This window comes from Anguilla rostrata, chromosome 19, assembly GCF_018555375.3.
Source record: "Anguilla rostrata isolate EN2019 chromosome 19, ASM1855537v3, whole genome shotgun sequence".
NCBI classification, from domain to species: Eukaryota; Metazoa; Chordata; class Actinopteri; order Anguilliformes; family Anguillidae; genus Anguilla; species Anguilla rostrata.
The window spans coordinates 12,952,313-12,974,828 of NC_057951.1; the positions used below are offsets into that span (position 1 = coordinate 12,952,313).

Genomic DNA, 22,516 nt, shown 5'->3' on the forward strand with positions numbered 1-22,516 from the left:
GGGCGCGTGCATTCCTAAGCAGTACGCACCATTGGGTTTGTGACACATGCACCCGACTGCGGGCTTTTCGTATTCATAAATTAATATGCTACTTTGGACCCGTCTGAAGATCTGCCACAGTCTGCATTTTCCCCCAGACAGATCATTCTAATCGAACAAGCTCATTTTTTTTTAACTGCCGAGAAAAAAAACCTGGCGAATTTGAATCGGTGTCGTGTGATGTCATCGCTGGACGGGGCCACTCACCGTACCCCCCCGCCTGGATGGGTGTTTTGGGGGAGGCGCAGGCGTACAGGCTGAAGTCCTCGGTCTGGAACCCCGCCCGGTTCAGGGACGGCTCCGAGGCGCTGCGGTGGATCTTGGGTAAGGAGCGAGCCAGCAGCTCCACAGAGGCCAGGATCTGCCCCAAAAAGAGACAAACCCAGACCCTCTCAACCCCAATTACAGCACCAGGGTGACCCCACAGACCCTCTCAACCCCAATTACAGCACCAGGGTGACTGAGGGGAGTTCCCCTTCTTCACTATAAAGCTCTCTGAGACCATCTACAGCACAGAAGAAATTTAACCCTTCATTTATTATTGTTACTAATACTACCATTATTGGTAGTGTGGTGGTGGTCAGTTGCATTTTCAATTCACTCAATGCACAAAATGAACTGAAATTCAATTCATGAACTGAAAAATGCCCACAATATTCAGAGGATTTCTTTTTTCCAAATTCATGAGCTGCATTGCCATTATCTTAGCACACAGACTGACCTGAAAACAGTATTGACTGGTATCCAACTGGGGTGCAGCGCTATTTCTGTTCTGACAGGAAATGAGACCAAGGTCACAGCTCTTGCTGTTGTATGTTTTTTTTTGGGGGGGGAGGGGGCTTTACCTGGGGGAAGAGAGGCCGCTCCTCCCTCTTCTTCTTCAGGCAGTCGGCCATTAGCCTCTTCATGGCCTTGGGGCAGTTGCTGCGCACCTTGCTCAGGTCCGGCGACAGGTAGCCCCGCCCCACCATGAAAATGATCTGCGGCACAGAGAGAGAGAGAGGATGTTACCGTGGCGACCAGGAACAGGAACCTTGGACAAACAGAAGAGGTTAGGGGAAACTGGTGCTGTGAGCGCACCAGGAAGTGTAAAATCGGCACCTGTCCAATCGTACGCCACCATTTTCAACTGCCATTGGATTTAATCTAATTTTGTTGCACTTAGTAATTTAAAGGGTCAGCTCCCGAATCTCGGGTACAGGGCGGTCCCCTAAATCTCGGGTACAGGGCGGCTCCCTAAATCTCGGGTACAGGGCGGCCCCCTAAATCTCGGGTACAGGGCGGTCCCCTAAATCTCGGGTACAGGGTGGTCCCCTAAATCTCGGGTACAGGGTGGTCCCCTAAATCTGGGGTACAGCACGGTCCCCTAAATCTCGGGTACAGCACGGTCCCCTAAATCTCGGGTACAGGGTGGTCCCCTAAATCTCGGGTACAGCACGGTCCCCTAAATCTCGGGTACAGCACGGTCCCCTGAATCTCGGGTACAGGGCGGTCCCCTAAATCTCGGGTACAGGGCGGTCCCCTAAATCTGGGGTACAGGGCGGCCCCCTAAATCTCGGGTACAGGGCGGCCCCCTAAATCTCGGGTACAGGGCGGCCCCCTAAATCTCGGGTACAGGGCGGCCCCCTAAATCTCGGGTACAGGGCGGCCCCCTAAATCTCGGGTACAGGCTGGTCCCCTAAATCTCGGGTACAGGGCGGTCCCTCTGCTCACCTGGTCTCGGTTGTTGATGTTGGAGTAGGGCAGCGCCCCGCTCATCAGCTCGTACAGCACGATGCCGAAGGCGTACACGTCGGACTGGAAGCTGTACGGGTTCTTGTCCTGCAGCCGGATCACCTCCGGAGCCTGAGGAGCAGAGAGAGGGAACGTTTCGCCCAATCCTTAAATCCTCCCGGACGCTCCAGAGCGTCAGTCAGGGGAGGAGGGAGACAAGATGACCCAAAAAGCAAGCAGCCGTGTTCTGTGCTAAACGGCGTCAGAACCACGCGGTCATACACACAGCTGTCAACCAAAGTAACGGACAGGACTGACCATCCAGAGAATGGAGCCGGACAGCTGCTCGAACTGGTGCGAGCCGCTCCAGCGCGACTTCACCGTGGCCAGGCCGAAGTCCCCGATCTTCACCGTCAGGTCCTCGTGCAGGAAGATGTCTGGGGCGGGACGGTTAAGGACCAAAGAAGAAGGGAGAGAAACAATACTCTTCCCACAATGCACTGCTCCATCCCTCTGAGCCAGCACATTCACATAAAATTCATTTATTATCTGAAACAAGCAATTTCTCATTTTAATATGAAAAATGTGTAGTTTTCAAAACAATACAGTTGAACACAAGGACCTTTTTCTGCCAGTCCAGGAAAGGATACTGTTGCTTTTGAGATCCCTGTGAATGATGGACTTTGCGTGCAAATAGCTAAACAGGACAGAAACAAAAATGGTGTCAGACAGCCTTCACACGCAACACTGCAGCTGTCACTCTGAAAAGGTTTCCACGCCAGCCCCAGGTGCGTCTGGTTAAACGCGTGGCGTGCGGCCCCGTCCAGCACGCTGGCTCACTCACTCCATGCCCTGCGCGGTCTGCCGGGCGATGTCGATGAGCTTGATCATCTCGAACTTGGTCTCGATGATGTGCAGGTGGTGGTAGAGGCTGGAGCCCTCGCACCACTGCGTGACGATGGCCAGCTGCGGCTTGGTGGTGTAGCCCATGAAGAGCAGGATGTTCACGTGGCGCGTCTTCCTGCGCGGACGGGGGGGAGGGGAGGAGGGGGAGAGAGGACACACAGTGTCATCCATCAGCGTCAAACTGAGTGTTTAAGAGGAGCTCGTGAGGGGTCTATGAAGAGAGTCCCCGCCCCCCTCACCTGAGCACCCCCACTTCGTTCTTGAAGGCCTGCAGCTGCTGAGGAGTGGGTGCTGTGACGTTGAGCATCTTCACAGCCACGTCCCCTGCAGAGACAACAGCGTTCAGCACGCGCCGCTAACACCAACATCAACACCGCAAACCTGCTGCACCCACTGTCCCGTATTATCAAACAGCATCCAATGGTATTATGTCAATGCTCATGTCATTGTGATGCAAAAGTTCTTATGCCTCTGTGATGTAAAAGTTCCAAAATGTCATTATGACGTAAGCATCTGATGGAAAGGATTCATTTTTGAGCATCTTTAATCCTTATTCCTCACACAAATGTGAAATTCAGTCGTGTGTGGACAGTGTTTGGACAAGGGAAGACTTTGTGGAGGCAGATTAAGATCCCCCCTGGATGTCCTACCGTGCCACTTCCCCTTGTAGACCGTCCCAAAGGAGCCGGAGCCTATCCTCTGGCCCAGGGTGATCTGGCCCTCAGAGATCTCCCAGTCATCGCTCGAGTCCCGCCGGCCCAGCGTTTTCTACAGGAGAGTCCTTCAGTTAGCAAAGCCCCCATCACCCGCCAGCTCCCTCCCACTGCACTCACACAGTACCTAAACTACCTGTACTCTTCAATGCACTTCAGCTTTGTTTCTTATCATGAGTGACTCAAACTTAAACTGAGTCTCCACTACAATATACCGCCAGAGAACATCAGCACTTACATTGCATGCATTTACACAGCTGGATATATACTGAAGCAATGCAGGTTAAGTACCTTGCTCAGTTGTACAACAGCAGTGTCCTACCCTGGATCTTTTAGGTCACGAGACCAGTTCCTCACCCATTATGCTACACTTGCTGGACATTATTACACGCCCCTGTTCGCGCTGGAGTTCAGGTGAAGCGCTGCCCTGACTGTGGCTCACCATTTTATTGCGGTCCTCGGACGAGGAGGACGACTTGCGCTCGCGGGGCTGACTGGGGGACTTCTGGGGCGCCCTCACGCTGATCAGCGAGCCGGGGAGCGAGGCCGGGGGCGTGGCCGAGAGCCCCGTGGTGGAACCTGGCGAGGGAGCGACAGAGGAGGGGGGGGAGGGGGAGAGGGGGAGGGGGGGGAGATGGAGGAGGAATGAATACGGATAAAAAAGAAAATGGAGGGTGGTCCGAGAAGAGAGGATAAGAAAGGAAATTCGCAGCAGGTCAGCGGTCTCATATCATGGCGGTGGAGAGTCACACAGACACATGCAGTGTGGGGGCCGGGGGGTGGGGGTGGGGGTTGGGGGTGGGGGAGGGGGGAGGGGTGCCGTGGGGCATGGCAGTCTGGCACTGTGGAGGGGGGGGGGGGGTTGTGGAGGGAGGGAAGGGAGAGGGGGATGGGGGGGCAGCTCATGAGCCCTAACCCCACACACAGACCCACTCTGCACCCAACTTCAGCTCAAGGAACAATCTCCGCCATCTTGTCCTACGGCTCGCCTTCAAGTGAAGAACAAACTACAGCGTTCGAGAGAAACATCGACTACATAAGGCACACGAGCACGTTCTTATGTCCCACGTCAACTTCCCTGACAGATTTTAATAAAAGAATAACAATGTGGAAATAATATCTGCGTGATATAGAAATATGGCTTATGTTGTCACCGTTTTGTCTGGTTCACAAAAGGCAACAGCTTAGAAAATGTAATTACTTATGGTTATCAATATAAGTTACAAAGGGTAATATATAAAATATATAAAATTAAAGACATTGCCTTGCTCATACCTGCTTCCAGGACAAACCACATGTAAAGGTCTGGGAAGCGCTTAACGAATCAAATCTCATGTTTAAAAAACAAAGCGCAGTCTGTGATGAGATTCACCTTCTGTCATAAAAGGAAGCCCTGTGACCCTGACATTCTGAGGACATTTGAACTTGGTCTGCAGTAAAGGAACAACAAAGCTTACCCCCCGCCCCGACGCCCGCCTGCCCTTCCCAAGGTCTGCAGTAAAGGAACAACCGAAGCTTCATACCCCCCCTGCCCCCGCCCGCCCCGCCCGCCCGCCCTGCCCCAAAAGTTCCCAATTTTTGATTTGACCACACACATATATATACACACACATAGAATACACATTCCTCCAACTCCTTTCCCATAGGGGCCTGGTCCCAGTGCTAACTGCTAACTGCTTTCCCTGCAAACAACTGAATGGTGTCTATCAAGGGAGGAGGGGGGTGGGGAGAGTGCGATCTAACCCCGAGAAATACATCACACTCAGACGCACATCTGCGGTGGATATATTTCCCTTTTATTCCCACTAGAATAAAAATGGCGTCGAGTCTATCACTGGAGAAGCTCTAGACAGTGAGGGTAGTGATTGTGAAGGGTGTGAGAGCGAGATACGTAGAGAGAGAGAGAGAGAGAAAGAGAGAGAAAGAGCAGGAGAGAGGAAAGTAGTGTGGTACACACAAAGGCCTAGCTACCTCGAAAGACAGGACCAGGCTCAAAATCAAACACAATGTCATTGGGGTAGGAGTATAGGAGGGGACTCGTGGTCCTCGTTCGGGGCTTCCTCAAACAGCGAGCTGGTTGGGTCGGGGGGGCTGCAGGGGGGAGAGAGACAGACACACATCACAGGCCAAGGACGCCCAGGGAACTCCCTCAGACCCCCCCTTCCCCACCCCCCCCGGTCTTGGAGCAGCTCTGCGCGAGACTGCCCCCTGGTGGCGAGCTAAGGAGGAGGCGGCGTCGGAGAGGAGGATGCTGGGAGACGTGCAGCCCCACTGACGGGCTACCTTTCCCCTTCCTGTGTTCCAGACCAGGGGCAAAGGTCTGCAGCACCGCCAGGCCGTTAAACAAGATGAAAACGTGGCAAAAAGGATGGTGGAAAAAAACCGATACAAAATAAACGAGTAAAAGGAAAGTGTGCAATCAACGCTCTGCAGTTGGGGGAGGCTGTGCAAGTGAGCCTTTTCCTTCAAATTTTTATGCTTCATTTTCTGGGATCAAAGTAAGGGAGATATGCAACCCCACTGAAGTTTTTTGGAGCACACAATTTGACTCTAAAGCTCAAACAGAACTTGGCGAAACTGGTCAGCTCATCTGTAGAACGTGCGAAGGTTCCAGCTCGGCCCACGTTCGGCAGAGGCCTCCACCGGGCGAGCAGAGAGACTGACGCACAATGGAAAGCGATGCATTCTGGGTAAAAGGGAATGAGGCTGAAAGGATGTCATGGATCTGCAGTTCCCTTAATGCCGAATGGAAACTACACGACAGGGGTATGAAGAAAAAAGACACCCCTGACGAATCGGGTTCGACTGGACCTTTCCATGGGAGCGTGTGGCTGACGTAAAGCACAGACGAGATGGCGGGACACAACAATGGAGCGCATGGAAGCCGGAGACACGCTTACCTCCTTCTGACCTCTGCAGACACGGGCCTCCAAGCAGGTCCTGAAACCAGAGCACAGCACGGTAACTGGAGCTGCACACCCAGCCCATTAACTCTCAACACCGCGCTGGATTCAGGCCTCACAAACGGCTCGATTAGCTATGCATTAAAGGGTCCTTTATACGTTTACACACACACACACACACACACACACACACACACACACAGACACACGTACCACTCTCTCTCAACCTTTCCTGCACTCCAGTTATGACTCCAGTTTAGGGCCGTTTATGCTAATAACATACACAGTTCTCAGTTTTACTGTAGTCAGTTAGCTGCCCCTGCAGGCTGAGGCTGAGAGACATTGATATGCACAATGCACACATGCCCTACAACCATCATGCAATTGAATGACACCGGAGCTCTAAAACCAGGTCATTGCAGGTTGTTCCGGAGCCCCCCAGCAGGGGGCGCAGCAGGCGCGCGGCTGACTCACGTCGATGTTGACGGGCTCGATGGTGTTGATGTGCACGTTGGGGGCGGAGGACGAGCGGTCCCGCTGGCCGAACTGGTTGCGGTGGTCCTCGTCCCCCGGCCGGAAGCCCTGCGGGATGGGGATGGATTTGGAGGGGGAGGAGGCGGGATGGCACATAGACCTGCAGGGGGGGGGCAGAAATAACAAAATTACAAAATCACTTCCACTCTCAGTCTGGATAGGGTTAAGTCCATTTCAGTTCAGCCACTTCAGCTGGGGCGACATAGCTCAGGAGGTAAGACCGATTGTCTGGCAGTCGGAGGGTTGCCGGTTCAAACCCCGCCCTGGGCATGTCGAAGTGTCCTTGAGCAAGACACCTAACCCCTAACTGCTCTGGCGAATGAGAGGCATCAATTGTAAAGCGCTTTGGATAAAAGCGCTATATAAATGCAGTCCATTTACCATTTACCAGTTCAGCCACTTCAGTGTTCTACGGAGACTTTTTCAAAGACTTTAATTTCAGTTTGTTTGAAACTGAACTGACCCTCCCATCCCAGCACTGCCCACGCCGGTCAGAGTGCGCGACGCGGTCTCCGTGGGAACGCCTCTCTTACCCGGGGGAGTCCGAGGGGGGCAGGGACGGGCAGGCCTCCGACACGGGGGTGGTGCCCTCCGACGACGTCTCCTCCGGGCTGATGGGGTGGTGCTCGAAAAACTTGGACACCAGCAGCAGGCTGGGGAGAGGCGAGTCACAACACATTAATGTTTCAGTTTCACTGAGGGTCCCCCAGGCTCACGAAAGACCACCTCTTTAGGAATCTGTTTTTCAGGGGGCCGGTGTACGTTTAAGGGTGTGGGGGGCGGTTGGGGGTGCAGGGGCATGGAGGGGGCGTTGGGGGGCGCAGGGGCATTGAGGGGACGTTGGGGGGTGCAGGGGCATGGAGGGGGCGTAGGGGCATGGGGGGGCATGGAGGGGGCGTTGGGGGTGCAGGGGCATGGAGGGGGCGTTGGGGGCGTAGGGGCATGGAGGGGGGCGTGGGGGGGGCGTAGGGGCATGCAGGGGGGCGTAGGGGGGCGTTGGGGGTGCAGGGGCATGGAGGGGGGCGTTGGGGGGGCGCAGGGGCATGCAGGGGGGCGTGGGGGGGCGTAGGGGGGCGTTGGGGCATGCAGGGGGGCGCAGGCGGCGCGGGGTACTCACTCCAGCTGGTCGTAGTTGACGCACATGAGCGGGACCTCGGTGCTGCAGCGCTGGTGGAACTTGTAGCCGCACGTCTGGCAGCGGAAGCCCTGGAACAGCAGCTTGCGGCAGAAGTCGCAGAAGGCCAAGGTGAAGAACGTCTTCCGCACCTGCGAACGCACCATCATCATCATCATCATCATCGTTATCACCACCGTCATCATCATCATAATCATCATCATCATCATCATCATCATCACCACCATAATCATCATCATCACAATCAGGGGGTCTTCGGCTGGCACTGCTCCAAACCAGAGGCTGGGGGGGGGGGGTGGGGGGGGGGGTCAACTCCACTCTCGGTTCAGACAATTTACAATAACGAATCCACAGCCAATTCATGACATTTAAAAAATGAAGGTTCTCATAGTGCATTATAGGCACTTGTGAATTTCCAGAATTTGAATCAGACCTAATTTTGGGAATTGTCCAAATTTAAAATGACACTGATGTGCTGCTAACAGACACAGGCAGGAAGAGATTTAAGCTCCTGAGATTTAGGGTGTGTGGGGGGGGGGGGCAGGGGGGGATAAAACATCCATAATTTGAATTGAGACAATTACCGCTCATTCTAGCGATTTAAATTTTTCAAAAAAAGACTGCTCACTTCCACCATTACTCTTTCAACTGAGGCATTCTTCTCACAGTCAATCATGCAGTTCATCAGAGCGATGTCAGCTTATGAAAGACACATTATGGCAACCCCCCCCCCCCCCCACAGCGGAAAGCTCTTAGGTAATGCCGACGCTTGCACTTGCAAACATACTTACAAAATTATGTGTTGTCAGCGGCACATTTTCCAAAACCTCGACGTGAAGCTCCTCCCCCGTCAGCCAAGAGATATCCGTGTCCCAGCCAATCGGCTTCTTCTCCCTGAGCACACGGAGACAGAGGCAGAGGTCAGGAGAGGATCCGTGCCTGAACCTCATGTTCTGTAACTGCTGAATATGAATACATAACTCATATTGAACTATCTGGGCAACGTGAGGACACAAATTCTTTATTTTTATGTAAGCAACCGGTGCGACCACATCCAAGACATTTACATCGGTGGAAAATAAGGGATTTTGCATTCTAAAAAAATGAAGCAAGTCCCGTGTAATCTGAACCTAACCCGAAACCTGTTCCTAGGCTCAGCTGGTGTAAGGCAAGCACGTGCACACTGAGTAGGGTCGAATGGGAGCGATCACAGTTTTGGCAAGAACAGCCAAACACCTTTCCCAGTCCCATGGGGAGCCCCCACTGCAAACATACCCGTCCTGTATTCGGTAGACGGCACAGCACTCCGGGATGAGCCCCCTCATCATCAGGGCCTTCTTCAGAGAGTCGCGCACGGTCATCCCACAGCGAGCCGGGACCTGGGGGGGGGGGGGGGAAGCGGACACAGAGCTCAGATATTACACATCAATACATGAATAGCATCAATATGTGAGTCTATAAGTGACCACTGTGTCTCAAAGCTTCATGTCCTGACTCCTCCTGGCCACTAGGAGGTGCTCACCACTGTCCTCTGCTTGTTGGGCAGGAAGACTCGCACAATGGGCTTCTGGGGGGATTTGGGGTTGGCGCGGGAGGTGTCCACCGGAGTCTGCAGGACAGCCAGGGTGGAGGGGGCCTGGGGGGCCCCCTGTGGCCCCCCCATGTTCACGTCCAGCAGGTCTGGGGTGGGGGAGGAGCAGGAGAAATGGCTGCTGTTCCCCATGGCCTCCAGCAGCTGCTGCTCCCGCTGCTGGAGAGCATCCAGCTTACTGGTGTACTCCTCATAGGCCTGCAGAGACAGCCACATCTCACGGCTTACATCAAAGTTACTCAGCAACAACACACAGGTTACTACTTACTCCAACCTTACTCAAGCGCAGCTCACAACTTACACAAGTGTCACTCAATTGCCACAGCTCACAGGTTACTCCAAAGTTACAATACTCCAGATCCTTAATTACTCCACACACAGTGTTACCTCCATACTTACTTACTGGTTCTTCAAAGATTTACAAATGGGGGAAAAAAAAACTATTCTGGCCAGAAACGGAGAACTAGTGGCCACCCAAAAACGGTAAATGAAGTTATCACGAGTAACTGGGTAAATCTTCCACACTCACCTCCAGATATATTGACGGTGGATTGTGTTCGCCACCAAACTTGTCCAAAAGTGCCTCCAGGTGCTCTTGCGTCAGTTTAATCATCTGCTTGATGTTCCAAATCTGCAAAAATAAACACGTTTCGCTGAGCCACAATGGAAAAAACAACCTCACCCCACAGAATATAATTACACATGCGTACAGTCTAACGCGTTTATGATCAGACACAAGCCTCAGTTCTCCAGATCACTTTATCTTCCTCATAGAGATCCGCCATTATTCTTCCCAGATATGCGTGACACCCATCAGGAAGAACCAGGCATGAGCCGTCTCTCCCGGAAGCAGAAATCCGAAGCCAGAACCACTGACGCACGCGACCGCTAACCACCTATTTTGAATTCCCTCTTATTTGATGTGCCCATCTTTTCACGCCTTCGGCAAGCACGAGCCGGTAAAGGCTACCCGCAACGGAAACTGGGGAAACAGCGCCACCATCACGTTCAGGACAGAAGAGGAACTTCACTGCAACAATTCTGTATACTATTCTGTACAGTACACTGACATCACACCTACGTAGAAATGGACATTAAATTCAGGAAATACAATTGATGCATTTACAACAGAGTGGGTTAGTAGCTGCCGCTCTATGTAACAGGATCGCCAAATTCATGTATACTGCACAAAACTCTTCTTGACCTAATTCAAAGACAAAACCACGGGGAAGAAGAGCGTCGTTTCCACGAGCCGGTGGGGAACGCTGCCTTTATCAGGCCTCTCTGCACTAACCCACTTCCTGAGGAGTTCATCCCAGCATTCGGCTGAGCCAGGGAGCCCCTCAAAGACCAGCCCTGAAAGAGTCTGCACAGAGCGGCGGGAGGAGAGGAGAGAAGAGAGACCAGGCCAAGAGTTGCACAAGGAAAGGCAAGAGAGAGAGAGAGAGAGAGAGACCAGGCCAGAGCTGCCAGGAAGCCGAACAGAGAGAGAGGGCCACAGCAGCAAGTCACAAAACGTGTTCCTGAGAAGGTAAACAGAGGTAGGACCCGTAAACCAGTCCGGTTACAAACAGGACAAGGACACTTTCCCTCTGCCTGCCTGCCTGCCTGCTGCCTGAAAGCTGGTAACCAGCGGCAACAAGCTCCACTGACTGGGCCAGAAGTGGGCCACACCAACCTCCTGGGACAATAACATCAGCACAACCTGCCAAAAAAAAAGAAGAAGCTAATAACAGGGTTTGGGCTCCACTGAAGGGCGCTGTGATGTCTGCATGCTGGGCTCAGCCACACAGACAGTGTCCGCAGTGCTGCATAGGAGAAGTCCATCCTCAGCCTCAAAGACTCTACAGATCCAAAAAAAAAGGGGGGGGCAGAAGCACCACCCTTCAACTCATGGCCAGCACACTTTAAATTATGTATAACACGCTGTCCTGAGTGGGAACAGGGTGCTCACATCCCCAAACCCAACGAAAGCTAAACCATGGGGAAACCAATCTGGCCAGCCAACAGGGGCACTGCATACGATGTCCAAAATTACTGCTGCGTTTCATACCGTCTTTTGAATACATGCACTGTATGCAAGGGCTGCCCAAACCGTGTTTCTGGAGATCTATCGTCCTGTATGTTTCCACTTCAAAATGTGTGTTTTGTTAGGGTTGGATTTAAAGCCTACAGGACAGCAGATTGCCATGAACAGGGATGGGCAGCCCCAATACAAACCTTTATAAAAAAAGGTCTAAATGGTGTTAAGCTAGGTAACAAAGACACTGCCTATGGCATCTTTGTCTGTGACACAATAAATTGTCCTCAAATTCTTCATATAAATCCAATGGCTATATCAGTTCAATGGAAAACTGGTGAGCAGGTGATTGACAAATAGGCTTGCAACACATGCTCTGAGAACATGGTTCATTTCATTGCCAAGTGCTTAAACACAGTTATTGTACTTCAACATGAATACAGTTACTGTTCAGTGTGTCTTATGACCGATTTCAAAAATACTGATTCAGCTGTCAATTTCTCAACTTTGATAGACAGTGCCTATGCATAAAAATATCTGCCATTAGTATTTTACTTTAAAACTTTAAAAAATAATATCCGATTCCACAAAATGTGCTTCTGTCCTGTTGTTTTTTTGAGTGCTTGAGAGCAACATTTTCCCATGCACAAGCAGCTTCATAAATATTCTTCCAAGGTAATGGCGCAAATTATATTCTAGTTTTTAGAAAATGTAGAGAAGTCTTTGGCCGGAGTAACTAGCGCTAGGCTACAAAATGCAGGACGAAATGGATGTCAATACTAGGGAAATACGTGGTATTGAATCTACTTTGATCCACTGAATTATTTGTTTTCTACTGTTGTTTTATTCCGTTTGTTTTTAAACTGTAGGAAGGTAACTTCCGAAACCCGTGCAAGTTTACCAACAAACAAGCGTTAGGTATCCTTAGTTGGGGACAAACACAAAACAGGCCAACTAGCCTACAACATACACTGTGTACATTAATATCCAAGTGACACGTTATTAATATTTCAAAATGCAAAATAAATAATGTAACGTTATTCTTGATTCAACCAAAACAACGCGGAGCCATGCACGGCCATGCCCTGCTTTGCAAACAGAGTAAGACACAAAATAAAATTATGGAAATATGGTGCATGTTGCCTATAACGTTGGAGAAATTTGATGTTAAATTGGCTTACTAAAGATAGCCATCTTGTTCCAAGAGAGAAACACCAAACCTGCCGTTTGCTATTTTCAGTGTGCATGCGTCAAAATAGGCAAAATAACCCAAATTTACGAAAAAATCAAACTGACCAGGTTGGACCCAAACCCCACTGATTATACTGCGCCTAACGCGAGGTAACTAGTTACCTAGGTAAGGTACCTGCTCTAGAACTACAGTACAGCTGAAGCAAGCTTCAGGGGAAAAAGGTAAAAGGGAATGAAATATAGCTAGCTAGTGCAGCGAGTTTGCAAGGCCTAATAATAAACATTGAGTGTGCAAACAACAAAAATAAACGGAATGAAACAACACCGCATGAAAATTTCTGCTTAATTAAATTAACATGCAATTTAGACCAATGCATAGTGTGTCATATCATGATTTGCACGTCCTGTATCATACCGTCACCTGCAATGCATGTCTACCCAAGCTACTAGATAGCCCCTTTTAGCTAGCTAAACCACTAGCGCTTTTACAGCCGGTGTTTCCTGGAGATTTACATCCAGCTATCTCCGCTCAGCGTCCGACTTCCCTAGCCGCCGTCTACCCCGTCTCCAACTGCATAACGTTACCTCCTCAGGAATGTCCTGCTGACTCTCGGTGATCCCGCCGGAACATACTGGGTCAAGACCGGCACCCAACTCGTCCAGTCCCCTCTCCCGCTCTGGATCACGGTCCATGGCGTCTCCGTTGAAGACGGGCGGTGGAGACTCGGCGCTGCTCAACGCCGCCATTTTAAACTGCGAGAAACTGAGCAGAAAAATATTAGAGAAAGGGCTAGAGACTGAGACAGGAGGGGGAGATAGAGAGTCGAACCCAAAACCACAGGAGGACATCGGGACCAATCCACCAGTGGATCAAAATTATTCTAGAGGGATTCCTCCAGAATGTGTCTATGCAAAAAAAGATCTTTATGATATATTAAAGTATCTTTTTAATTTATTTTGAGTGCAGGCTCCCGTTTTTCTTTTCCTATTATTATTATTTTTAAATATTGTCTACTGACTACTGACACAGTTCATTAATACATTAGTCCTGGTCATTGTCATCATCCACTGCAGCCCCCCAGACCAGTATAAATGCAGGTTTATGCAGGCTTAAATAATACGCACATACTTTTAAATTTTTATTATATGAAACGGTGATTGGTAGCACTCAAGAAAACCCAAGACAGTCGCTTCTTCTTTCCCCTGGCCTTGTAAGGAGATACTTATGTTTTCAGTCCTTGATGGGAGACATTCGTCTATTGTTAGGCCTATATTCAAGCTGCTCTAAAATGTGTCAATGGGAATGTTCTCTCTTCCAGCACAGAATAAGGTTGTACCAGATTGCTGTCTGACCCCAAACAAAATTAAATCTCAGAATGAGTGCTTTGTTTTTCATACAAGGATAAACCACAGTTTATTTGTCACTATGAAGATGCTTTACACTTCAGGTTTCAGAGAGGCTGCTGGACTAAAAACATGAAAACCCTCCAAACAAATTTTAGAACATATTTATTACAGAATCCACAGGTCCCCAGAATTAAAATAGTTCTTACTTACAACAATCTCCAAACACAACTTGTGGGTGTTCAAATAGGTGTGTTTGTAATGTGATGCCATTGTATCATACACATGTTTACAAGCAGGAAGAATCCCTTCAACGTGTCAAAGGGTTTTTGGTGCCACTGGTCATGTTTTGGGGGGCAGTAACCAATGCAGATTCCGCTGAATCCTCTGAATGTCCAGTCCATAGCTCTCCAGTTGCAATCACAGTTCATTTTTACAATTAGACCAAGGAGCCAAACTGAGGCATTTGTGCAAGATTCATGTTGCAAATGCAGGTGGGTTTTGACTGGGCGAGGTCAAACCCTCCCCTCCTCCCCAAATTATTTCTTCTTAGCGGCTCTTTTTCCTTCCCCCTTCTTGGGCTTCCCTTTGCCTCTGAGCTTCCTCAGTCGACGCATCTCCTCCTTAAAGTCTTCATGTTCATCCCTGCGCAGAGAGGAAAGGGTTAAACCAACCACAGCACAAACCCATTCAACAGCTGAGCTCACAGAAAACAGCTTGAACTAACCCCCTTTTTAAATGTTTTTTTTTAATTTTTTTAAACAACATTTTCTGGTACCTGATCCAATGAGCACTCTATACTTGCCTAAGGCTAAACATCCCAACACAGCAATATAATGAAGTAAAGTTCCGCTGCCCCTTAATGGCAGAATCAAAATGGCGGGTACCTGAAGAGGCCCATGAAGCGCAGTCTCTGGGTCAGGGAGTAGTAGACCTTGTGCTGCGGGTACCAGTCGTACACCTCCTTCCTTTTGGCCAGGGGCGGCTCCTCAAACAGCTGCACCACCTTCATGGACCGGGCGTCCGTGGGCCTCACCACCTCCCCAAATATCCGGGAACTAAGCCGAGCCATTCGCATGGCGTAACTGGACAGGGACGCCATCGCCGCACCACGCAGAGTGGAACGAGTCTCCATTGTCAAAATGAGAAATAGCGTTATTCATTCTGGAATTTGTTTTATTTGGTTTTTTTTTTTTAAGAAGAAAAAATGCAAAGCTACAGTTCGTGATTCTTTCCCAAATTTCCACTTCCCAGCTTAAGATTTAACAGCTTTTGGGGTCCAAGGACCAGGATTATATTAATAAGGACATCCCTATTCCCTACTCTATTTGGAATCTTTATTTGTTTTGATTGTTGTCTATATAATAATAATAATATACAAAATAATTATTTGTATTATTATTACTTATTTATTAGTAGGAAACAAAACGTACAAACAGCTTCATAATGAAACAAAACATTGGCCAGTATTTAACAGATCATCACACCTAATCAATCAAGACATCAGGTAGTCTAGTAGGTATCTACAAAATAAGCGAGCATTGACAGGGCTGGAAACAGAATTGAAACAGTGGCTAACGGCTAGTTAATGAGCAATATCGCACACTTCAAAACGAGTTCCAATAATCTTACACGTGAAAAGGTGACTAAACGCACATCCAGTAACTTACCTTTCAAAACCAGCTAATTTTTATTTCTTCGAAATGTATATTACAGTAAAAGCAACATCCAGCTACAATAATGGATAATTCATTTTGACAGAGGAAAATACACTGCACCAGTGCTTGCAAGCGTGACCTTCCGGAGAGCACGCAATGGTCCTTCGCTGAGTACCTTCCGTACACCAGCATTTTCTTTTAAGTTTAGTTCCGTACATCTCAGTTTCGACCCACATGAAGAACTGAAGGTAATTTTCAAACATGATATTGTCAGTATTAGTGTAATTTTTAAATACACCCTCTACATTTCTCATAATAATCGTATTCCAACAAGTAATATGAAATTACAATATCTAAATCTAATTCAAATGTATCACACACAACAGATAACTATATTTATCTATAAAGATAAGCCAGATGATATATATTACGTCTTTGTTATGTTTTACATAGTGTGGTAAGTCATATCCTGTTAGCCAATAATTGCATGTGCTTCTATGCTGAATATTAGCGAGGATATGAATCCCAAAACAGCTGTCTGGGATTACACAGTTGTACTGAGCAATTCTCAGCACCAGGGGACGCTTAAGAGTTTCACAAAATAATAATTTGAGAAAAAGGTTTTTTCATCTAAAGATGATATATATAGGCTAAAATTAAAACTTAAGAGATAAGCCATGTAGCAAATGTTTAATTTTCTTATACTGGCTTTTCAATATGGCCATTACATATACGCTATGATATAGTTAGTCAGAAGTATTATTACACTCCAGTGTTGGCTAAATGTTGTCCACCAATTATGTATTAAATTGTTGTTAAACATTATGAAATTATTGGTAAAGTTTAGGGTCGTCATTGCCGTTTTTACAGTCAATGGAGATGACGTCACTTTTGGTGCAGTCATATCTCTGCCCAGCAGGGGGCGGTGCGGCAATAGAAAAGTTAGATTCAAGCACCAACAGCATCCCTATTTCAAGCACGTACTCTCTTTCCAAGCAGAATGTATCCATTAACACAATTCAGAAGATAAAAATGAAAGGAGATAACACACGTCCTCAAATACAAGTGACAAGTTAATGCATTGTGTTTCTACATTCTGAGATGACAAGCTGGGTTCTGACTGAAAGCAGCAAATGGCCGCAAACGTAGTCCTAGCTATTAAAAAAAAAAAGTTGCTTCGGCAAAAGAAATGTCACCCAGAAAGTTTGCAAACTAATCCACTGCGGATAAAAATGACACAATTTCAAGAACACAGCAATGTCTGTGTCTCTGGGCTTCAGAACTGATGTAATCACAGACTCCCAGGGAAATATAACTCTGTTGTGGCCATTGTTTGCCGCTTGTGTGGCCATTACAGCATTGATTGCACCACTGACTGAAGCTCCTTCTGTTTGTTTAATGTTACTCATTTATTTATTTTGTCAAAAACCCTGTCTCTATTCTGACATTTTCCAGATGTAGCCACTGAGTGATGTTCTCCTTCACCCCATGAGCAGAAAAGTCTAAAAATAATCCCAAATAAATAAGAGGACGACACACAGCAGTGCACCCTGGCTGCAGTCCGGCTGTGTCGAGGGCTCACCGCCAGCACAACGAATGGCTTGGAGGGGGAGACTCTCCTTTCGGTCCCAGCCTCTGGTAAATTCTCTCAACCAGACGCACCTTTTAGCACCTTTATCCTTTCATCTCCTCCACTGTCGCCTCCACGGGTCTGTTTATGTCTAGACGAAAAAAAACCCTCATTTTGTGGAAGGATTTCTTTTTCCGCCAGGTCAGACAGGAGAGCAGCGGTGCGTGCAGTACGTCGCTCTTCAGAACGCCCCCTGCAGGCGGGAACGCACCTAAGAACTGTCGCTCATTAATTTCCCTCTGAACGCACGGGGAACAGAGTGTGATGAATGCCTGGCGTATCTTCTGTGACTGGGGAGTGCTGGGAGCGGGGGGGCTGCGCGCCGCTCGCTCGCTCTGTGAGAGAGGACGCGGGGTGAGCCCGGCGACCCGTACGCAGCGGTATCGGGGGGGGGGGGTCCCGCGCCTCGTCTCCGAACCCCCGGCGAACATTCTGCCGCTACGCCTGGGCGTAATAGCGCAGGGCAGGGGAGCGGGCGGGTCTGCGACGTGCGTTAATTGCCTTGTCAGTCAGCAGCGCGCGCATATAGGCCCAAAAACAGGGAAATACAACATCTCCTGGTGTGAGGGAAAAATCGATTCCCCATTACTGTGTCTTTGAGTGCTGTTTCACCAATTATATATTTTTTTGCCCTTTCCACATGAAGTTTTGTGACTGACTGCACTTGATAAGCATTTTCACTCACCTAGGCTGCAGTGTGTGTGTGTGTGTGTGTGTGTGTGCTAGCACCGGTCCAGGCAGTTGCTCAGAAATGACACACACTGCATTGCTGTTATAATTTACACACACCTGCAGAAACACTGCACAACGTGAGGTTGAGGAATCAAAAAACGATGCCACAAATGTTTCCGTTAATTGTTTTTTGATGCGGCAATTTGTTTTAATTTGTATTTTTACCCATCTGCTAAGTGTATTTGTAGTCATTATGGGTAGATATGTAATTGCACTAGTCATAAAAACAGCACGTAGCTTCACAGTTTATGCCTTCATTGACAGTGTGCACTGTATACAGAAGGAAGCAGTGGATCTTGTTCAGAACTGTGCCCCCTCCTTTAGCTGTGGACCGGCACCCTGTTGCTGTGCTATGAAGGCTATTGAAGCGCAGTTTATCCAGGGGCTGACTGGGCGGTTGACTGAACTGTCTTTTCTGTTACGCTGTCTGGTTGAATGAAAGTAAATAATACGCAGGGGTTTTCCCCCACGAGAAAGCGTCACTGGGATGATTGGTCAAAGACCCCCAGACGTGTGTGCCCAATTTCCCAGCTGGACTCGGGTTTTAAAACCGTTTTTTCAGCTCATTCGTTTTTTAAGTATTTTGTACAAGACAGTAACTGATCCTGTATTGATTTCCCACAAAGAAACAATTCTTTAAAATGACTCTCAGTGAACCCCACACCATTCTGAACACAACAGCTGGTGTCATGACCAAGTCCATCAATGGCTGAAGGAATAGGACTGCTATCCGTCCTGTTAGCACAGATGGACTGAGTGTCATGCGTTAAGCTGAAATAAATATGCAAGGGCTTCCTCGCATGGATCCCTACTTGAGTGCTACGGACATGCAGACATGCATTATTGACACAGCAGGCCACCGGCAAGCATGATGAATAATTCAGCGGTTATTTTATCACTGGAGTGGTAGACACTCGTGTTGCCAAGGGTTTCAATAATGGCGCATTATTACACCCCCGCGCACCTACAACGAAATTGTAATCGAAGAAACGGCCCAGACGCTGGGCAGCAAGTAGGCTTGGGCAATATGCGATATGTCACGTGAGTATAAAACAACGCGATAACGCAAAAGCCTGTCTCCAGGTGTTTTTCGCGATAACTGGATTCCTGGAAACGCCGTTCGCCGCGGTGTCGCTTTAAGAAGGTGTTTTAATAAGAAATGAGTCTCACGTTGTCAGTATGACATCACCACTGTAGCTTTCCGTGCAGAACCTACACAGAGGAGTGGAGTCAAACTGCAATGTTTAACGTCACATGATAAAATTTTCTATTTCTCCAAATTGTCCTTTTTTGCGCAACAAAAGCGGGACCTGCGGATAAGCCCAACGTAGAAAGGGCATCTTGAAATAGTATCAATTTCTGCGGTGACCAATCAAGGCTGTTTTTTTTCGCTCTAGCTGTATTGTTTACAACAGGGCTATGTCTATTTTCCCACAATTTAATACAACATAAAAAATAATCTATTGTTAAAAGGACGTGATGGGGCACGATACAACTGGCAATTAAAACTATGAGTTGAGCCTTTATGGAATAGACATCGAAAGCTTCGACTTAGAAAGAAGTCGAGTCGCTGGTAAAAACAAGGTTCTTCAAAAAAATCTTAATAATATCCAGGCTTGAAATTCAACATTTTGGAAAACCTTTCTTATTGGTGGTAAGTATGATGTCTGTAGGTGATACTGCCGAAATGGTATATATTGTCCTTTGCAGAAACTGGAGTCATGTATATCTTGTGGACTAAGCATCCGTAGGCTATAAATATTTATATTTCAGCTATTTCAGATGGTAATAGAAATAGTCGAACAGTCATAATGCGTTCTAAAAAGCCATGCATCGTAATGGGTGCTCATTCTCAACAGTACCACGCCGTGCACCCTACACCAGAGGCTATGCCGAATAGCCATATTTGTTTTCCATATTCGTGCGAGTGCAAAGGTGTTTCAATATCACCTTTCCCTCTTACGTTTATACACAAATCAAAAAGAAAAACGAAAGAAGGCGAGAGTTTAAACAGGCTGCATATCTATAATGATGCGGGGCGGGGTGGGTGAGCAGCACTTGACAACAAACCTTTTTTTTGTGCACATCACCGAAGCGCCGAAGCTTGATGTCGCCAGAATGGCTATGCACAGGAGGCTATTCTGATCAGGCAACGGAAACGTAAATCCAGAATGATATCATGCAATTGACGATGCGCCATCGGACAAAGCATATTAATTCGCGTGGGTTTAAAAAGGCTAATGGTCTGCACGTGTAAAACCTCAGACTAGAACAAATAGCGAAAGTCAGACGGACAGACCTGCATGGCTAATGTATTCACCCTTTTCTGTGTTCAAGGTTCTGAGTGAAAGAGGCTTTTAAAGCCACGCGTCTGGATTTGCCCGTCTCGCCATATTCAGACGGACCGCAAGGGAAGGACAACGGATGGACGAGGAAGGAGGAATGAGATAAGCATCTTTTCACTCTGCGAGCAACCGCACAGCCGCCGCAGCTCTCTCTCGCTTTCTATCTTGCTCTCTCTCGCTCCCTCTCTCTCTCTCTCTCTCTCCCCCTCTCTCCAAAAATAAAGAGATCGAAGACGGACTAACGAGCGCTTAACACAGAAATTTATGGTCCCAGTACTGGTTAACTTGGCTTGAATGTTGACTGCCTGGATAATGACATTACAGTCGATCCCGCGAGGTGATGTAAACTGAATAATTCAATGCGGGTGCACGTCCAGGGAGCTGTCCGTGCTGTTGAGGTGCTGATGCGGCTCTGAGAGACGCGAGCATGGCTGCCGGGAAGCTGCTGCTGTACGCCGGCCTCTCACTCTCGCTGTGCGCCCTGGGGATGCTGGCGGTGGCTATCTGCTCTGACCACTGGTACGAGACGGACGCCCGGAGGTACAAGGAGCGGTGCAGGAGCTTCAGCAGCCGCAGAAACGACCCGGGCTTTATTTACATCCCCAATAACAGCCTCCCGCTCCGCGCCAGCAGGTCGAGGCTGGACCGTTGGGAGGAGAAGCTGCTGCTGGCTCGGAACCGGCGGCAGCTGTTCGCCATGAGCGCCGCGGACGAATGCAGCAGGCAGTACAACTCCAGCAACATGGGACTGTGGAGCAAATGCCATCGCCCGGGATTCGACCAGGACGTCGAGGACCTCATTCGGAAAGGTACAAATTGCGGGTTGTTTTTTTTTTGTTGCATGGTTGGTCACAACAAAACAGCGTTGCGGGCTGCTGTCGCTCTTTGTAATAAATTGTAGATATGTAGAGGAAGGCTCCTGCACGGTGGTCATTTCGCTGGTAGGGAATGCACAATTAAGGCGCGTTTGATTGACAATTATTGTGCATCCCCAGTCTTATACTCAAATTATAAGTAATGACCAATTATTTAGACGCGGTGTGCGTAAATACAGTATAGTGAACTCAAACCACATTGTGTGTAAAATCAATCAATATGGTTTTTATCAAATGCATGGAGTAACTGCACGGGGGAGCCAAAAGTGCCTTTAAATCTGATGCTGTTTAGTGGGAATTGTAGTATTCTTTGAGAAGGACACACATTGGCCAAGGACACACCTTACACATATTTACAGACGCATTTACAGGTGGACGAGTGCCGAATGATCCAGGTTTACAGAGAATGTGCTTTTTGAGCGTCTTGAATGTGGAGAAATTTCCATTTCAAATTTCAAATCTACGGGTCGCCAGATTCCCTGCACTGCTAGTACTAACCAGCATTTATCCACTCCCAGTGAGAAAATGAACGTAGACAATAATTAGACAGAAGTTTTTTTGCTTCGAATCGCCAGAGTACGGCTGTGCTTCTCCGGGGGATTGCGCGCGCGGTTGAGAAGGACTGCGCTCTCCATGGGAAACGCTGTGCAGCTGGATAAACCGCGGCTCCGTCGCGCGGCACGAGCGAGAGCGCGTTTACGCTCGCGTTCGTTCCGTTTCAGGGGTAACGGCTGAGATTAAAAAGGAAAATTAACAGCAATGCCGGATTAGTGGCTGTCCCAGAATGCCTTTCCCCAGGTATAGATGTCTTTGATGTTTGGTAATGTGATCAGAGGTGAGGTCACAGAGATGCATTCGAGGACAATCTATACAAGCGTGAATCATGATATGGGCACTACAGTACCTCAGCTGTAGGCTTGCTTAACAGAAATCCTCATTCAGTGCTACTTCCGTAAATACAATCCCTTTATACAGCCAGAGGGGTACAGGGGCAGTATGCTTTACCAACTTCATATTCCTTGCTAGCAGCACTCAGCTACATGAGGTGGTAGCTGGGTGCTTTTTCACTGCCCAGAATGCCCCCCCAAAACCAGCAATTCAACACAGCTTTTATATCTGGTCATACAACTATTAATATGAGTATGATTATGATGATTATTATTAATGGTATCAAGTTCAGGACTGGA

General features: G+C 48.5%; 3 protein-coding genes across 6 annotated transcripts in view; 1 reads left to right on the forward strand and 2 right to left on the reverse strand.

The window, feature by feature from the left end:
• braf (B-Raf proto-oncogene, serine/threonine kinase) overlaps positions 1-13,566 on the reverse strand; it is a 71,361-nt gene extending 57,795 nt beyond the window's left edge. Inside the window, exons 1-19 of one of the 4 annotated variants that reach the window (XM_064319181.1) lie at positions 13,331-13,566; positions 10,064-10,165; positions 9,466-9,732; positions 9,219-9,322; positions 8,735-8,837; positions 7,926-8,074; positions 7,342-7,461; positions 6,749-6,908; positions 6,272-6,311; positions 5,343-5,462; positions 3,814-3,950; positions 3,309-3,426; positions 2,898-2,982; positions 2,597-2,773; positions 2,403-2,449; positions 2,071-2,189; positions 1,753-1,884; positions 885-1,019; positions 247-400 (exon numbers count right to left, since the gene is read on the reverse strand). In XM_064319181.1, coding sequence (XP_064175251.1) covers positions 247-400; positions 885-1,019; positions 1,753-1,884; positions 2,071-2,189; positions 2,403-2,449; positions 2,597-2,773; positions 2,898-2,982; positions 3,309-3,426; positions 3,814-3,950; positions 5,343-5,462; positions 6,272-6,311; positions 6,749-6,908; positions 7,342-7,461; positions 7,926-8,074; positions 8,735-8,837; positions 9,219-9,322; positions 9,466-9,732; positions 10,064-10,165; positions 13,331-13,492 — 2,431 coding nt within the window. In that variant the 5' untranslated portion in view covers positions 13,493-13,566. The remainder of the gene's footprint in view (positions 1-246; positions 401-884; positions 1,020-1,752; positions 1,885-2,070; positions 2,190-2,402; positions 2,450-2,596; positions 2,774-2,897; positions 2,983-3,308; positions 3,427-3,813; positions 3,951-5,342; positions 5,463-6,271; positions 6,312-6,748; positions 6,909-7,341; positions 7,462-7,925; positions 8,075-8,734; positions 8,838-9,218; positions 9,323-9,465; positions 9,733-10,063; positions 10,166-13,330) is intronic. The other 3 variants (XM_064319182.1, XM_064319185.1, XM_064319186.1) reach the window with 3 other exon arrangements.
• A 671-nt stretch (positions 13,567-14,237) lies between these two features.
• Positions 14,238-15,929, reverse strand: mrps33 (mitochondrial ribosomal protein S33). The gene is made up of 3 exons (XM_064319195.1): positions 15,760-15,929; positions 14,977-15,218; positions 14,238-14,734 (listed from the first exon to the last, which is right to left on the reverse strand). Exons 2-3 carry the CDS (start codon positions 15,189-15,191, stop codon positions 14,629-14,631), a joined length of 321 nt encoding a protein of 106 aa, XP_064175265.1. The 5' UTR covers positions 15,192-15,218; positions 15,760-15,929; the 3' UTR covers positions 14,238-14,628.
• A 3,505-nt stretch (positions 15,930-19,434) lies between these two features.
• Positions 19,435-22,516, forward strand: part of tmem178bb (transmembrane protein 178Bb) — a 52,557-nt gene continuing 49,475 nt past the window's right edge. The window contains exons 1-2 of the mRNA XM_064318483.1: positions 19,435-19,763; positions 20,447-21,263. Coding sequence (XP_064174553.1) covers positions 20,882-21,263 — 382 coding nt within the window. The 5' untranslated portion in view covers positions 19,435-19,763; positions 20,447-20,881. The remainder of the gene's footprint in view (positions 19,764-20,446; positions 21,264-22,516) is intronic.

What these genes read in the sequence shown, in the direction of transcription:
- mrps33 (XM_064319195.1), bottom strand. Translation starts at nt 15,191, where the DNA reads ATGGCGTCCCTGTCCAGTTACGCCATGCGAATGGCTCGGCTTAGTTCC. An exon ending in CGCTTCATGGGCCTCTTCAG is followed by an intron (nt 14,735 to 14,976) that starts GTACCCGCCATT and finishes CTCTCTGCGCAG; the next exon opens with GGATGAACATGAAGACTTTA.